We start from the raw sequence: 18,523 nt of genomic DNA on the forward strand, positions 1-18,523 counted from the left end.
TGCCATAAGCAGCATCATCAACGAAAGCAGCATTTAAAGGGCAGTGTGTCGTCAACAGCATCATTATCAACATCAAGTAATAACTTCAAAATCAACAAAAACAGCATAAACGGGCCACACTGGGGATCGTGTCTTGCTGTTCGGTAAAACTCACCCGAGATAATGATAATTTAGGTCATACTAAACTCTTTGGTCATAACATTGCGCCTTGAACTTGCAATATTCATCGCATTTCTGGTTGAATTTCCATCGATGTGATAGAAATTCAGCTGCGCAGTGGATTGTGCCAGGAGAATCGCCAAAAAAGCATGAGGATTTCCACACAAAAAGTTAGCACCGGATGTATTAGGGCATCTATCCTTCATCTGTGACCACACGTATTGGGACATTATTTTGCTACCTCAATAGCAGGGAAGTATGGGGATTGGAACGCGGCCTCAGTCCCAAATTTTGATTTTTTTAAACACCTATCTGGCAACCCATATGTCTTGATCTGTGCATGAAAATCAAAAGCAGTTCACATAACACTGACTATGAGGTGTAGGCTACCGGTTTTTCTTCAAAAGGGATTTCCTGGAATAAGAGTTATCTGGCCCACTAGGTCAATTCATTATTGATTTCAAGGGGGCTGACGTCTGGAGTCTCCAAAAAAAAAACATGCATCCTGCCCTTCAAATCAATAATAAATTGACCTAGTGGACCAAATGTTGAGCCCACACACACAGAGAGGAGGTGGAAGTTAAGGAAGAAACCCAAATAACTTTTTTGTGGACAAACACGCTTGTAAATAGTAGCCTAATGTTTTCTCACAAAAGTTTAGGACACGAGCTAAAAAGAAAGTGGAAGAGAGGCATTGTGGGAGTGGCCGAGTGGGACCTCCCTGTTCATCATCACTAATGGAAATTAAAAAGTTGTGTGAAGTTAGTTGCTCCCCGCTGTCAGCTCACGCGCTGACTCGGGTTGTCAATCACCTTAACTTAGCTTACTCACCTGTTTGCACCAGCATAGGCTAATTAATTGGGATTTTTTTTGTCACCATTATGATTGTGAGAGAGAGGGAGGGAGAGAGAGAGAGAGAAAGAAAGAGGGGGTGAGTGAGTGGTTCCCTACCTGCTCGTAGCAATTCTCCCAGGTGAGGTTGACGAGGCACGAGGAGAACAGCTCTTCTTCGGTCCGGGTATAACCGTCCATGGTCCGCGCGCCCACCGTCTCGCTGTAGGTCGCTCGGTAGGAGTTTCTCGCGCTGAATTCTGTCTTGAATTCGTCTTTCCCTCGACGACGAGTGTCTGTCTTCCTTCCCGCTTGCTCCTCTCCGCCCCGGCTCCCGTGGAAGAAGCTTTCTAAACAGAGCAGCGTTGGTGTGCTGGCTCAGGCTGGCTGTGTGTCTGTTTGCTACTGCTGTCTGCTTCTCACCTGTCACGTGGGGCGGCTTCTCCCAAAAAACACAGGGGGGTGCAAAGTGGGTTTCGCGGACTGTCAGTGGGCTAGGTGTCAGCGTCAGAGTCAAGAGTAACCCTAACCTAACAGAAACTGAATTGGGGGGCATCTTTTACTATAAAAAAGGACTACTCAAAGCATACAAAGGCTGTCACATGACATGGCCAGGTAGCAACTTTAAGTTTTGATAGTGAGGCTGAGGCATGACACAGAGGTAGGCTAAAGTTTCATCACCACTCGTATATTGTCTCTTCATATGACACCAATATGGCCTTACAGAACCATGGACAAGCTGCGTTTTATAGGCCTACCCTCCCTGCTGCAGGTAGATAGGTGGACAGTGACACCCCCACATAGAATATTATAAATCACAAGCAACAGAATATTGACAATAAAACAGTACAAACATACTTGTTTTTCCCAACCCCTCAACTAATACATTCCAATAATCACAACAATAACCTTAGTTTGCTTAATTACTCTCCCATCCTCGTGGTTTAATCCAACTGCTCATAAGCAGGTGCTTGGAGCCCAATTCACCCTTTGGTGAATATGTACCTGACTATCCTAGGCTTAAACTAAAGGTGTGCATCAGCCATAATGTTCAGTGTGCTACAGTTGCTTGGAGTGATGCTTCCATGATATAAGGCTTTAATAGAAACAGGCCCTGCTGGTTTTTTATTGTAGCCAGGTGAATGTCGTTAACTAGCTGCTGGGGAAGAATAACAGCAGCCCTTTGGAGCCAGGACAACCACTGCTGTCGTAACAGAGGAGGCTGTCCATTCACATCTGAATAGCACAGAGGAAAACTTTCACTTGGCCAAAGAGGTTCTCTATGTATGGACTGTATACTATATACTATGTCAAGTGCTTCCCCAATGGCTTATTTTCCTGATAAAAAAAAAAATTCGGCTATTTTCATGTAAACAAACCTTTTTCTTTTTAAAGATGAAAATCAACTATTCAAAAGGTTTGGTTGCAAACTCCTTCAGATCAAGCATGTCAGTGATCATTCACTAGATGCATTCTGTCTGACCATAATGTCCCTGTGCACGAAGCCGCTAAAGCATGACATAATGCTCATAATATCGACATGTCATTTGTAATAATGTGTATGACTCAGATGAGCATAGGTCAATAGCATCATAAGAATGTCAAACATAAACAAATCAATAGTTTTTAAAAATGAGAAAAACATTTCAACATCATGTTCCCTTTCAAAATGTGCCTTGAATGTAGTGTTTGATTGTCTATCGTTAGACTATGATGGACTATGGAGTGTCAGGTTCAAGCCCATTATGATGGATTGAATTATACTTGTATAGTTTAAGACAAAACATATCTAAGTAGATTGTGTCAACAAATTGAATAAATATAAAACTACTAAGGAAAACCTCCTTCCTTCAGAACAACATCTGTAAAATAGCGTATAACAGAATATGTGATCCATGTGTGCAGCCATGCTGAGCACAGAAAATCTGTCAATTCAGTGCAAACTGCACAAGGAGGGCTGCTAAGGCAGGGCTCATTTGGAGAGCTGTCTTTTAGCACACAATTTATTGTGATGTGAGACCCGGTTAGACAGACCCTTTTGTTCATCAGCTTTTCTTTGCTGGCTTCCTTGTTTGATCAGATGCGTATGCCACGCTTTATCTGCGCCTGTTTGAAGTGTGGTCAATTGGCACAGTGCTGTGCATTTTCCTTTCCTCAAGGTAACATCACAAAGAATCCACTGCAGTTGTGAGAGTATAGAGAATGAGAGCAAATGTCCCCCCACGGTGATTGGCCGAAAAACTGCCTACATATTTCATCTAATTAATTCTCAGGAGGCTTGTTAGCCGTGTCAATACTGAAATTGTGGAATAGAAATACATAACATTGCCAATCCTTTTGAATAGCAACAAAATAAAGGATTTTTTGCAAGAGATTATTAGGGAGAAAAATGGTTGACCACTCAGTGCCTTGGAAGAGAGGAGGCCCTGATCTTGAGGTAAAGAAAAAGAATGATGCAAGCAAAACCAAGAGTGGTTTGTTCTTTAGCCTTATCTGTCACCATCGACCATAATCGGTCCTGCGCTGTAGATTAATTTAAAGATTATGGAGTGCCATACATTTGCACAGTGCAGGGGAGTGCCAAGGCACAGGAGAAATCACAAATGGTACAGCCGCCCTCTCTTTCTAAATGTACTACGGTGCACAGCTCGCTCCTTTGCTTGTGCGTGTATCCTCTGATCTGTTTCTTCTGTCTTCCTCTTCAAAGTGACATACCTATACAAGCTTTTCACAGAATCAAATCAACAGACTGAGATAATTCACTGTGACAATGTAACAATTGTGTTAGTGTCATGTTATGCTGCTATATTTTCTATATCTTTCACACATATCTCTTGAAGGCCGCCGCAGTGAAATTGGGTGAAAGTTCCGCACGGCTACCAATCTGGCAACGTAAATGAGGTCAAATCAAATATTGTTTCCCCACTCTTCCCTCTTCTCCTATACCACCTAAGGTAGTGGGTCTGCACATTCCCTGCAAAGGTGCCTTCAGTAGTATAGTAGATTCATTCCAAACTTGGCAGCCCCATTTTAAACATGCAGTCTACATGCCACATCTCCCCTACATAACCAATTTATCAAGCCTAACCCGGGCAGTATACGTGCATATACTCCCATATCACAGAGAAGAAGGGCTGGAAAGCAACTGTCATAGATGGCATGATTGAATTGTTCCCTTGCACTGTCACCAGAGGGGCTATTACTTCAAATTAGCATACAAATTCAAACCAGGACAGATGGATTTGTCACATTCCAGTCGCCATCTTCCTGGAAGATTGGCTGTGCTTGTGCTGTGTGATGGAGATAAGACACCTGTCTTGGCTCCGATTGGTGGCGGCGTTTGGTTGGGGGGAGAAAGAAAAAAGAGTGCCGGCATGGGATGGGATGGGAGGAAAAAAAGTGTGTGTGTGTGTGTGTGTGTGTGTGTGTGTGTGTGTGTGTGTGTGTGTGTGTGTGTGTGTGTGTGTGTGTGTGTGTGTATGTGTATGTGTGGATTTCCTGAAATGCTGAGGTGTACTGCAATAAACTTCCCCAACCCACACAGTCTCAAATGATGATGATGCACCATCCAGGACTCTGTGGGTGGTGGGAGATTGAGCCATAGCGCGCCCGGTGATTCACGCTGTTTGGAAACAGGCTAAACAATACCTGTCTGCTTTGTTTGTTTGTGTGTTTTGCTACTTTTGGTGAGTTACTGTCAAAAGAGCTGCACGTAAAAATGGCCCCCTATCATGAGCCTGCATGGGGGTGCAAGGATGGGTGTGCTATGCTGTGAACAGCTGTGCGAGGAAATGTAGAGTGTATTCCTTGACCTCAAGTAACTTTGTTTTAGCCTGAACAAGCGAAACCAAAAAGGCGAAAAACTAAAACTGTCATTCCAACTCTGTCAGAATTCAACTTTATAGTCATATCCAAGGATCCCTATTGAAGCACACACACAAAGCCAATGTGGAGACAGTGTTTGATTAAAGGGATAGTTCGGTATTTTTGAAGTGGGGTTGTTAGAGGGCTGGCCCTCTTTGCAGCATTGCAATGCTGACTTCTGCTACCACAAGAAGTAGGCTAGGACTGCGTGCAATTGTCTTGTACCCCCCCCCCCCCCACCTCTCAGACACTAACAAAATATAACTTGGAGACATAATGATTTTCATTTGTAATTATGGCGGTGTGAATCAATGGGAAGTATTGAGCATGAGAAACTGTCCTTACCTCAGGATCAATTCCATATAATTTCCAGATCAGCTCAAACTAATGGGTTTTCTATCGGCTTCACTTTCGAGAGGCTAATCTCTCTGGCACCATTTTTGTGGTTGCGTGTACGCGCCCGAGCAAAAGGCTGTCCACTTAAAAAAAAAACGTGTCTCCCAACAGTCCCAAAAAAATATTAAAGCGCACATGCTAATTTCCTGACATCGCACATTACACAATCTGCAGGCTTAATTTAAAACTCCCTTAGCAGGTCTAGTATCTATCTCTCTCTCTGCCTACTTCCAGACACTATAGAGATTGTGAAAAAGAAATGCTTACCACCGCATTTCCGCCTCTATCCTCAGGTCAATGTTATGTATAGTCCCTTACAATTGATGTTAAGTTGAGATGCAGAACAGAGGAAAAATCAAGGGTATGCTATTATCACGGCTGATGTGTACCTGAACAATAAACACATTGGGATTAGGAGTTCAATAAATTGCTTTTTCTAAAGGTTATGTAAGCAGCTGAAAACAAAATGGGGTGTTTGATTAGCATTTGTCATTGTACCCAGGCACGATATATAGCTCCCTGGATACTTCCAAAATGTCCTATGCAGAGTACAGTCTATCCACCGGGAGATTTTTCATTTTATTTTCATGTAACTTTTATTCATAGGCCTACTCGAGAGATCAATTGAAGGGTGACCCTCATTTGCAATGATGTCACTGAACGATGTAATTCAGTTAGTCGATCAACAGAATTGAACTGTTTTGATAACGGTGGATTGTTTTAGTTATCTTTTAATCTATCATCATCAAATACTTGCTGGTAGCAGTGTATCAAATATCTTACATGATAGTAAACTGAGTATGTGAGGGGTTTGGACTGTTTGTCAGTAAGAAAAGTAATAAAACAAAAACAATCAATACTGTATTAATGCTTGCCATTGGAAATTGGCATTTTTCACTATTTTCTAACCACATCATTAAAAGAGTCCTCCTAGGGTTTAGCATCGCACTTCTATACACAAAAAAAAGAGAACTCCCTTTTTGTCGATTTATCCCCCAAAAATATGCACACGTTAAATCATAATAAAAAATAATAATCATTTGCGGCACTATTAACAAGCAAGTCACATCTTGAAGATGTAGAAAACTCTGTTGAATGAAACAAAGCTAAACCATTTGAAAAAAGTATGTAAGTGCAGAGTTTGATCAAAAAGATGAATGTGTTACACATTAGACATTTTAGAACCAGAACATGAGGCACAACTGCCTTGAAAATGTACTTCTCTAAAGTTAAAGGGTCCTGTTAAAGAAAGGTTAATATAATGGATGTTCAAACATTGACGCAGCAGATGCCATAACTCATTCCCATTTTTCACAAGTCTTGTTAGTCAAACGCCTTGTGTACTTGACCTGCTTTGTGACTTTTTATTGCTAAAGAATCCTTACAAGGTTGGTGTTTGTTAGTCACGTTTTAACTTAAGTCAAACTTGAAAAAAAACAGGCACGCTTTGACTCCAGTGTAATCAAATGTACATTCAAGTTGTCCCTGACCATTATCCAGGTTATTTTTTCGGAGCCCGGCGGTGCTTACAATTTGTGCTTCTCCTCACCGCAAAGCTTTACCTTCCACAACAGACAGTCAGGCGCTGACACAAAGCCGTGCAGCCAGAACAGGCTCCGGCACAGCGGGGATTTCACACTGATCTTGTTCCGAAACATTTGTAATTAACAATCCCTCTCACTCCAACTGTTTCTGAAGCTATCAATATCCCAGTAAGAAGATTTAACTTCCCCAAAGAGCCAGGAAATGAGCTGGATTTGGCAGGTCAAAAAACGTGATTCCTCAACTCGTGTGTGTGTGTGTGTGTGTGTGTTTTAAGTGAGAAGTTTATGCAAAGATTACCCTGTTATTTTAATGCTGACACTGGAAAAATGTTTCATTACAAAGTCATTTTTATTAAATCGAATGGGGACAGAAGATGTGACCATAGTGTCACTTTTTAGTATCTCGATGACAAGAGAATAATACATTATGCATCAAAATACAGTATAAATTACATTTGATCAAAACCTTTTTCTCATTGACGAGTGCCGTTTCAGCAGTACAAGCAAAAACAGCCAGGAATCCCCCACTTTGACTTAAGCACGTAAGTCTTTTAGAGGAATGTTGAAAAATGTACATGAAATACCCCATGCTTTAAAAAAATAATAGTTAATGACTCAACTCCTGATAACAGGCCATTTACAATAAGTTTCTGATAGTGCTTCCCCCTCTCGGTTTCAAATAAAATAAAATAAAATAATAAGGCCCTTCAAAAGTAAGGGACACAATTCATCAATCGTGAAAATAGAGAACACACAGTCAGGCAAAAATAAAAATAGAACAGAATGATGAGATTGTTGGTGGAAATAAAAGAGAGAAAAAAAAACATATGGACTGCCCCAAATGAGTTCAGAATTTCCTTCCTGTACAGATCGCGAGGTGGAGGATGCCATTGCGGCCCATGCAAAGCGCCTTAGAACTGAGAGTATTCTTTGGATTCCACTTTTGCGATGATGCGCTCCAACTGTCTCTTTGCTTCACACTGCGGGAAGTTACTCATCTCGTAGTACTGCGGGGCGATTTTCACCAGCCTAGGACAAAGAGCAAGAGTCAAGATTAATCACACATGTTGTCGACGGTGTTTACTTGTGGGAGAATGCTGTTCTTATTAGACCTGAAAAAAGTTCAAACGGACATGTGACATAAGTCTATTCTTTTTGCCTCTGTCCTGCGGCACATTAGCCTGGCTCCGCCCGACCGCCTACTTCCGGCCAAATTTTATTTTCCCTTCAGTAGTCAGTCTGGGTGTACAGCCCATTTCCCAGTTTTGCCGGAGATTCGACAGCCGGTCCAATCAGCGAACAGAGCGAGTGGCTGAGAACGATGACGTCGAAGTCGCGCTCCAGTTTCAGTTGCCAGAAGCCGGCTCATGACACACGTGACGACCAAAGGTTATGCGATTGGTTGGCTAATCCAGAGTGGCACTGGGCAGATCCAATAGTTTTAAACTTTAACAGACACCCGCCTCCATGAGTGAACGTTTGCCAATTACAGCACTGCCAGACCTTCTGTACAAATGAAATGAAGTACGATGGTCTGGTAGCACCAGGCTAGTGGCACATGGCATTGGTAACACAAGAACGAAATGCTAGCGATTAGCTTTTGTGTGCAGCACACACACACGGCACCACGTAACTGATGTAGAACAGATTGGACGGGCCGCATAGACAAGTAATTATGGTAGGGGGTGCCAAAGTAGCCGAATAGTTCAGGCACAAATCCCATGACTGACTTCTTTGGGAGCAATACCGCTTTCTCTCTCTCTCTTCAATGTTCCTGTCTGTATGTATTGCTACTGTCAAGGAAAGGCCAATTGCAAAAAAAAAATAAAAAATCTAAAATAAATCTAAATAAGTAGTCAGAATACAGTAGCCAATTTGTGCTGATCCGGAGGGAAAATGTAATAAAACAGCTGTTTCCCCGAGGCACTGATGCATGTTGACACTAAGGGCGTGTCTACACAGGCGGTATTTCAGCTGCCTTTTTCGCTCATCCGTCTCACACACGTCTGCCAGAACAGATAGGCTTTCCATATTAAATCAATCCATCTTTACCGCATGAATCCCAACACAGATACACTTCCACTTCTTAAGCATTAAAAAAGGTGCAGTCAGCGATTCTGGAGAACACTTGTTGACAAAATCACTTCGTCAAAAACTGTGAATATCTCCTCACGATCCACTACCTGTACGTACTGTGTGCATTAACAAAAACAATTGGGCCCCCTTTGTTTGTTTACAGATTACAGAGCCTAGGCTATAAAATAACACCAGATTTATTTTCTGCACACACAGTACGGACAAGGAAGTAAATTGTGAGGAGATATTCACTGATTTTGACAAAAAGAACATATCCTATGTATACAGATGGAGCACTGAAGCTCTGCTAATGCCACCCACGCTACGCCACCTGTGTGAAAGCAATGTAAGAAACAGGACAGTGGGCTATCCTTGACAAGATGCCGCCAGTGTTGGGATGTACACCGAAAACAACAGGTGTGGGTGTTGACGCGTGTCTTATGCTGCTGGTTTGTGTTGCCTATTAGGGTATTTATATTAATTCTGAGTGAACAGTGAAGGATTTGGGATACACATGCTTATATATTTTAAACCTAACGATTGTGCGAACACACAATTATTGTTGTTGCATTATTCTATTGGAAACGTAATAAAAAAAATGAAAAAATAAAGTTTTCTGAAGATATTTTGAAAAACAATTAAAGTGACAGTGTGCAGAAATCCAGTATTTCACACTTGACCATCCCAGACCAACACAAATGTTATGCTTGTTTTACTGAGTGCCTTTTGTGTGCACGACAAATGCTTTGCTTCTACACGGTACCTCCTGAGGTAAATGTAACGTTTCTATCTGATAAATATTTTTAAGACAAGTCATTCCTGTTTAAAAAAAAAAAAAATGGAAGTGCAACTGAAACTCACCACTCTGGTTTGATGTCGGTGCACGTGCGGATGTAGTTCTTGGTGGTGAGCACAAACTCGTTGTAGAGCACCCACTCCGGCTTGTGGTCCAGGACAGTGGAGGGGTGCAGCTGGACCACCTGGTTGTCCTTCACTGTCAGGTAATGGCCGGTGCGCTCCAGGTGTGCAATCTGTTCACAGCACAAGAGACACGGGGGTAGAAAAAAAAAACACTGGTGCTTAATTTAAAAAGGTGCACTATGCAGTTTCAGAGGAGGGAGATATGTGTTCACTTGCAGAAGCCCGCAGTTAGTTTACAAGACATATATTCTTTACGTGTAATTCTTGGTATTGAATAATTCTATCGTCATAAATCAAGATCTATTTATTTTGAGACACCTGGAACCAAAATATTAGACTAGAATGTGTTTGTAATCAAAACAGTGGGCCCTGCTGCTGTAAACAACAACAGTGAAGCGGTAACTTTTCAGGAAGCTTTCTAACTTCAAACAGTTTTCCAGGGATCCAATGTTCCTGTGTGGAAAGTTTGTTTATCCAATTATGAGGATTTACCTTAGAAAACGTTCACTTCTCTGACACACCAAAAGTAACAGTGCACCTTTCATTTTTATTTTTTTTAAATGTAACTTTACAGGCACATCAAAATCATAAAATATACCTTACTATTGTTTTGTTGCAAAAGCAGCCTGGCTTTGCAGACAAACTTGGCAGTGAGTGATTTTACCCGGGACTGTGTAGGTACTGGGTAAAGCTGCAGTGGCTGTATAAATGGCCTTTTCCAAACAAAGACATGATCTCCAATGCTGTGAAAAGCTCCAACATAGCCGCAAATTTGTCTCCGAGATAAAGGTTAATGTTGACAAATATTTAAATATTAACGCCGTAATTCAACTTGTCAGCTTGCTTGTTTCAGGTGGCCCCTGGAAATGACTTCCTGCAAAATAAATGCCATTTCTTCCCTTGAACGAGAAGCAAATTGACTCGATTTTCTTTTTGTGCGTTAAAAACAAAGCAGCAGTGAGAGTGTGTGTGTGTGTGTGTGTGTGTGTGTGTGTGTATACTTTAGAAAGTCCATAGCGATAAACATGTCTGTAATATACTGCGCACAAAAATGCTTAATTTTCAAATGATCAAACCTAACAGGGGCAACGTCCAAGGAGCATAAGAATAGCAGTGGAGCCTGATATTGAGAAGACATTCGTACAAATGTCAGACAAGGAAATGGGTAAATGTAAAATAAAGTATTGGGATACTAAAAAAATAACTTGTACTTATAAGAATGAATGCTTCAGTGAGCATTGATCAAAGCCCTATGTGACTGACCTGCATGAAGAAGCCGGTGACCAGTGCTCGGCGGATGTTGGTGTAGTAATCTCTGCTGTTGAACTCGGTGCTGCGCCGCTGGAGGCTGAAGCGCTCCATGATCCTGGACAGCTGCGAGCGCACGTTGTCGGCCGACATCAGCGAGCGGTAGTTGACAAAGTTGTCGTAGCACCACTGTGTGGACTGGTGGTCTGTGTGAGACAAGGGACGTTCAGGGTTAAGGACAAGTCAAGATGGCGGGAGGCTGTTTAAAAAAAAAAGGTGGAGTGAGCAATTCTGGAGAATGTCTGTCGATGAATTAACTTTTTTGTCAAAATCAGTGAATATCTGCTAAAAGATCCACCACCTGTCTGTACTGTGTGTGCGCTGATTAAAAAAAAAAAAAAATCTGATGGCAATACAAAGCCAAGGTTCTAATCTGGGTATGTAACAAAGGGGTCCACCGAATCTAGCAACATGCCCATTTACAGAGCCTAGGCTGCATATTACTGTGTAGTGCAGAGAGGTAGCAGATGGTGAGGAGATGTTCTGTTTTTGGGTACATTTGCAGAGCAAGACATAGTTTCAGCATTCTACAGAATCACTCACTGCACCTTTAATGCAAGCCGGAGCACTCACTCTGTTTGAAGGCGTGGTAGACGTTGAGCAGCGTCATGTGGTCTCCGTCGATGTGGGCAAAGCGCATCTTGGACTCGTCGGCCACCTTCCTAGCCTCCGTGGGCCGGACGAAGCACTGTGGGACTAAACAAGGTTGGTATAGGCCCCAACACAGCCGCCCATAGGGATAAGTTAAGCCGATCCCACAGAGAGAACAAGGCGTCATTGGGAAGTGTTTTACGCTGGAATAGGAAAGGAGGAGGGTCGGAGAGGAGGGGAGAAGGAAAGGTTTCTCTGCCCTTACGCACTACAGTATGGCTTTATCTAAAAGATATAGCAGACATGTGACACCCATTCCAAACAGGCATCCTGTCCAGCTTTTTTCCGCTAGGATTGAGACGTATCAGTGAGGGCTCTCGGGGGCGCAAAGATTTTTTGAAATTCACAATTGTGCACTGCCGAGATGTTTCACGTGTGTCTATCTGCACGTGGCTCTTGAGGCCTAAGTACAAACTACATGTGGCACAGCTGTGAGCAGGGGAATACATTTGTCTAGTTTATATGTTGAGCTTGATCCAGATTTAGGAAAAATAAAGAGGTTTTTAATATAGCCTTAACGAATTACAAGCATGTACAGTAAATTCACATAATTGACTACTCACTTTTAAAAGGACTCTCCTCCAGTCACACCTACTATTTATAATAAGCTCCCTGTCCTACCCTATGTTCTGCAGTCAAAACATTGCTGCTCTCCCTTTGTGTATAAGGTGGGTTCATTCGTGTAAGTATAAAGAGGCGTCAATATTTCTCCTTTTCATTGGTACATAATGTGCATGGGGCTGACTGTAGGGGGAAACACTGCCATGTCATAGGCCTGATACTGAAGAAGTGAAGCAGTGGCCATCTCCCCTCTGAACTGGCTTCGACTGCTTAACACCAACCCTGCTTGACTGTGGCTTTATTGGGGTGTGAGCTGTGTTTACGGAGCCTGGTGGTTGGTAGTCATCGTTCTCAGGTGTACTTTTCGCTGCCGACTCCAATGAACTCAGCAAAAAAACCTGCCATCTCGAAACACCTGCTTTAAGTGCACCCCACGTCCAAACAGCTAGTTAAATCCATTTCCCCCACTCTCAAAGACCCTCGCGCTCCCTTCAAAAGGCGCCAAGATTCATCTCAATGAGCACATTCTGCTTTGGCAAGCCGTAAGTGCAATTACTGCTGGAGCACGCTGGTGCTGCTCCAAGCTACACCTATACATTTTGTACAGACGTGGATTTTTTTCCCCCTTCCACACAAATAATTGCTGACACCACTGACTTTACCCTCTGGTGGCCTTGTAGTTAAGTTCAGTAAGTATACATTACACTTATTCTAAGTAGATTCTCCCTTCTTGGCACCATCCAGCGTTCAAACAGCTTTAGTAAATACAGGCATATAATATGTTAAACAAGACCTAAACTCTTAAACTCAACCAATTAACCCTCATGTCTACAAATCTTAAAGGTGCAGTGTGTAAAGTGAATTGGCCTTAGGCGTTTTTATATATAGTGAGTGTCATGGGGAAATTGCCCCTGTTGGAAGACAAAGTACTATAAAATAAATAACTAAAATACATCTTCATCTCATCATGTGATACTGTGGAAAGACTTGAAGCAGTGGTGGGTGATGCCATCTTTAGTAACAGGCTTCTTGTCCTTGAAGGCCACCGTAGCTTCTGAATAATGCCTCGTTTCCACCGAGTAGAGCGGGTCGGATCGGAGCGGCTCAGAGCGGGACAGCTCACTTTTAAGAATCTCGGTGTTGTTTCCACCGCGGATCCTACCCTTACTGGTGGGGCGGAGTTTAGGCTGGACTGCGATAGCCGCCGCCAGAATGTGGGTTAAACTATCGGGCTGTGGAACAACTGTGGTCAAGCCAGCGGTCTCTCGTTTTTGCTTGGTCAAACCAGCCGTTTCTTTATTTATTCCCCCCGTGCAGAGACGGCTCGGTGCAAGTTGCAACTGATAGAGACAGTGAGAGAACAGCGCTGGCTGCGGCAGCTACGTGACATCGTAGCAGTGGGACACAGTGTAGCCAACTGATTCTTTTAATGACGAGGAAAAACACCACACAATAAACAGTGCTGCGCTCACATTTTCGCCAAAACACACTGACTCTCTTCACTCTAGCCGAGGTGACTACACAAGGCGGAAATGATTCTTTCGACCAACTGTGGTCAAGCCAGCGGTCTCTCGTTTTTGCTCGGTCAAACCAGCCGCTTTTTTATTTATTCCCCCCGTGTTGTTGTGAGCGTGTATTTACTACTATCTAGGCTATGGCGTAAACACACAGAGACGGCTGAGCAAACAGTGCTGGCTGCGGCAGCTACGTGACTAGCAGTGGGACACAGTGTAACCAACTGATTAATTTATTAACGAGGAAAAACACCACACAATAAACAGTGCTCTGCTCACATTTTCGCCAAAACACAATACCCTCTTCACTCTTGCTGAGATGATTACACATGGCGGAAATGATTCTTTCGGCCAATCAAATGACGGCAGTGTGTAGCTCCGCCTTCTCATGCATTTTCGGCACCCTTTCAGGCGGCCAGTACCCCTACGGAGGAGTACTGAGATCGGGAGCGGCTCAGAGCGGTTAGGTGCGCTTAAACCGTACCCTACCCAACTTTTGGCAAATGAAAAGCCAAACTACCCGGACCGAACCGCTCCGATCCGACCCGCTCTACTCGGTGGAAACGAGGCATAAGTCTCCGAACGGGGAGGGGTTAACAAGGGAGTGTTGCAATCTTGAACTTTTACCACTAGAAATAGCTTTTTACCATAATACACTTTATTACACACTGCACCTTTAAATAAAGAAAACACATTTAAAGGGCTCACAAGATAAAGAATATTCTCTCCTTTAAGCTCATTGGTCATTTCCGGAGCCATTCCGTGATCACAGGAAATGGGGCCGGCCCTGAGCATTACCTGACAACATGGCAGTGATGGAGAGGACCTCATTGGAGCAGTTGAATTCACAGCTGGCGATGACCATCTTGGCCAGCTGGGGGTCCAGGGGGAACTCTGCCATCATGGAGCCCAGCTCTGTCAGGTCACCGTCGTCATTGAGCGCAGCCAGGCAATTCAGCAACTCCAGGGCCCGCATCAGGGTCTCAGGGGCTGGAACAAGACACAACGCAAGAGAGACAGAGAGAGACAGAGAGTTCATTAGCAATGTTCCAGGGCTGTGGGCTACACACACACATGACAGAGATAGCACAATTTTCAAAAATGTGTGCATTTATTTTTATTTTTCCTCTTCACAGCAAAAACTTAGGAGACCAATTTGTCAAATGGCATGTTAAATTAAGCCTACTTTCCTGTTTGTTTCTTCACACTCTAATTAAAATGGATTCAAGACTTGAGGAATTTTGATTAAAAAATAAAAATAAACATTCAGATATGAATTCCCCATAAAGAGAGAATATACAATATGCAAGTTTCACTTTCAACAAACCAAATATTAAAAAGATATAACACATTTGCCTAATGGTTGAAAAACATAAAATGCAATTACTGGAATTTCTTTCACTTTATTGAAGTGAATATAGGCCAGGGGGACATTTGATTATATGCCAATGCCACACATGGCAGTTATTGACCAATATATAAACTTGCTTGTACTTGAACTGTATTTGGGGAAAAAAAAGGAAGCTCAAGAAAAAAAGCTTATACAATATTGAGGGCACCAGCTCATCCGTCAACTCTTAAAAGATACTTTGAAACTTTTAAAAGGGAGACAAATGCAAAAGAACTGCAGACACCGTTTGGGTGGTTTGATGGTAAGGAACGGGGGTCAATCAAAATTAGCGGTCTTTCATGGTATGTGATGGCCAGAGTTACGCTTGACAGCAACTTAGCATAGCTTGCTAATCATGACAAAGCTCATTTTTCATCCTCCGTTCAGGCAATCCTTTAACAGCGGATGCAATTACAGGGGGATCTTTCTACTTAATGCTTCAACACAAAAGGCTTCCACCGTTTGGTTAAAAGATTTTTCCCCCAGATGCAATTATTGACCTTTGCCTCCCGAGAGCTGAAGCCTAATGACCAGTTGCATGTTAACTGAAAATTAGCTTCAAGCACTGGCTGCGCCGCTCCTTCACTTTCATTTCTCTCAAGCGCTACCCCAAAAAAAATTCAATTTCAAACAGCAGGGAGGTATTTTTTTTTATGATTAACAAATATTGATTTGGGGTATCAAAGCCAGTTTTTTTTTTTTTACACTAAGTGAGTGCTGGCCACGTTGCTTTCCAAACCAATGGCTTGTGCAGTGCTAAACAAAAAGGTTGAAAATCAGATTTCCAAGTACTGCTAGCATGATGAACCAGTGTGGAAATTCAATCTATACACAACGCAGCTCCTCAGAAAGTAAGTATTGACTGCCTCAACACACACAAGAATCTGATATATTAACCAAGGGCCAAATCAATGAGACGAAAGGCTAAAGGTACATTAAACCACATTGGCGCAGAAAGGTTCTTCTATGGAAATGTCACGAAGCAAATGAATCCCACCCAGCCAGGTCCTGCAGTAAAGCGCTGCTGATTTATTTTAGATTTTCCATTTGGTTTGGCTGGCTCAGACTGTCGCTCCTGTGTGTAGTGAGCGGGGAGCGGGGTGGGCCAAGAGAGAAATAAACTAGATATTTGAACAGTTCACAGTTAAAAGGCATATAAAGGTTCCGTCCCATTGAGGTATGAACAAGCACAAATGGGAAAAGCCACAGGCATTTGGGACTGATATTGTGTATCATCAATGCCGAAACTCAAAAAAACACACCCGTCTTGAAATTTAAACAACACAAAATGTGTGCTTGCCGTGCATTACCACTGTAAAAAGTAGCATCAAACAGGGAGTGTCCGAAAACCCACCCATTTAGGATTCGAAACATGACATTGTCCCATGCTCCATCTTTTTTTAAATCTCCAGAGACACTAGCATGACCTGTCCATTTACTCTGGGGTAGGCCTTTGACACAGGCATCAACATTGATCCAATGTAACGAGTTGTTATAAAGTTACTGTCCAGCACCTCACAGACAGCGTTTCATGCACCGTTAGTCCCAGCCTCCAGCGTGCTCAGGAGCTAGTTAGGAGAAACCTTTAGCCATGAGTGGATCACATAAATATAAAAAGCTAATCCTCCACTTTCCCTTCACCCCACAGTTCCCAGTTAGACTCAGCGGACAAGGCCAATCCCATATGTTGACGCTTACCCTTGTGTTTTGTGAGAAATGTGGGGGTGGCGGTGGAGGTCGGTCACGTTTCACTGGAGGAATATAAAGGGAAGGCAATAGCCGAGGTGATAGCGCCGCTATTGATGTAACCAATTTCGGTCTCAAAATGGCGTTTGCCACAGTGGACGGGGAGAGATGGGTTTAATCTCAGAGGTGAGATGAAAACTATATTATGGTGAGAAAGGTTTGTGTGGTGGTGGGGGGGGGGGGTAAGGATAGGGAACAGTGGGGTGGTCTCCTCTGAAAGGTGTAGGAACACACACTCGTAACAGGGTGACTCAATGAGACTAGTTTTTTGCTTTTCTATGCATGATTCTGATGTACAACAAAACAAATATAAACACTACATATCTCTTGAGCAACAACAATCAAAACTTAAGCCAGTGTCTGTCTCCAAACATTCAGCATGCGTTATTTGATTTCTGCCTGGATCACTTTCTTTGCTCTGTTGTTTTCCCCCATGCTCCCAAGAGACACAAGCAACCCAGATTGTATATACAAACATAACTTTTTGCTGTTTGTAAAAGCATTTGCATTAATTGAGTGCTGAAAACACTCATCATGTGGTGGTCAGCTTTACATTAGGATGGAACTGGTGTATCCGTTTGCAGTGCAGCCAAACAAACCTACTTGGTTTTAATGAGAAGTCAGTCAATAACAATTGCAAACACAATCTGTTTTCACACTGCACAGCACACTAGCAGTCTTCCAAAATAAAATCTGTGTTGTGTGCATGTGAAGGAAATGTGAATCCTGTAGGGAAATGGCGGACCATCTCACCAACAACGAAAACTAGCCCACGGAGGAGTTGTGGAAATACATTGGATGTCAATAATCGGGGGTGATATTTTTTTATTTATTTTTTTTAAGTCAGAATTATTTTTTTCTTTATGGGATTGACTGCAGTCCAAACTAACCTGGTGGGTCCATGAAGTCAAAGTGCACCAGGTCGTCAATACCCAGTTTCTTGAGCTGCAGCACCACGGAGCTCAGGTTAGACCTCAGAATCTCCGGATACGTGTTGTCCTACGCCCGTTAAAGAGAAAACACAAAGGAACAATTCACAATGATTAGTCCAGGTCCTTATTATCTCCTCATTCATCACACACATGTCAACTCAAACAGAGAACGGGAGTCTGGGGCATTTGAAGGGTTATTTAACGGTTTCATTTGTCACACGGTGGCTGATTTGTTAGCTTGGGTTATGAGGGAAAGGCAAGCTCTTGCTATTATAATTCAGCTGAATTGGGATTCACAGAGTTCAAAGAGCACATATGGCATATACTAGAGAGCTTTACCAGCCAGAGGGGCTGCTTTGGGGGAATACATAGAACGTGTGGCACTGAAGAACCTCATCAGATCTTCTTACTGTTTTTACCACAGCCGTCTTGTTTTCTTACCTGCATTTCGGTCTTATAAGCTTTCTCTGTGTAGAGGCGGAAACACTTTCCCGGGCTCGTCCTCCCAGCACGCCCTGCCCTCTGCTGCGCCGAGGCCTTGCTGATGGCTGTGACCAAGAGGGATTCCACTCTGATTCGAGGGTTGTACACCTGATGTGAAAAGACGGAAGGACGGATTTAAGGTCAATG

At 42.9% G+C, this 18,523-nt stretch overlaps 1 protein-coding gene across 2 annotated transcripts in view; it reads right to left on the bottom strand.

Annotated features, from left to right (window-relative positions):
* Positions 1–7,162: 7,162 nt before the first annotated feature.
* Positions 7,163–18,523, bottom strand: part of dhx15 (DEAH (Asp-Glu-Ala-His) box helicase 15) — a 28,849-nt gene continuing 17,488 nt past the window's right edge. For both annotated transcript variants that reach the window (XM_080051690.1, XM_080051689.1), the window contains exons 8-14: positions 18,335–18,484; positions 17,852–17,960; positions 14,624–14,815; positions 11,673–11,795; positions 11,055–11,245; positions 9,732–9,901; positions 7,163–7,823 (exon numbers count right to left, since the gene is read on the bottom strand). In XM_080051690.1, coding sequence (XP_079907816.1) covers positions 7,706–7,823; positions 9,732–9,901; positions 11,055–11,245; positions 11,673–11,795; positions 14,624–14,815; positions 17,852–17,960; positions 18,335–18,484 — 1,053 coding nt within the window. In that variant the 3' untranslated portion in view covers positions 7,163–7,705. The remainder of the gene's footprint in view (positions 7,824–9,731; positions 9,902–11,054; positions 11,246–11,672; positions 11,796–14,623; positions 14,816–17,851; positions 17,961–18,334; positions 18,485–18,523) is intronic.

This window comes from Ammodytes marinus (genome assembly GCF_949987685.1).
Source record: "Ammodytes marinus genome assembly, chromosome: 23".
In the NCBI taxonomy this organism is placed as follows: domain Eukaryota; kingdom Metazoa; phylum Chordata; class Actinopteri; order Uranoscopiformes; family Ammodytidae; genus Ammodytes; species Ammodytes marinus.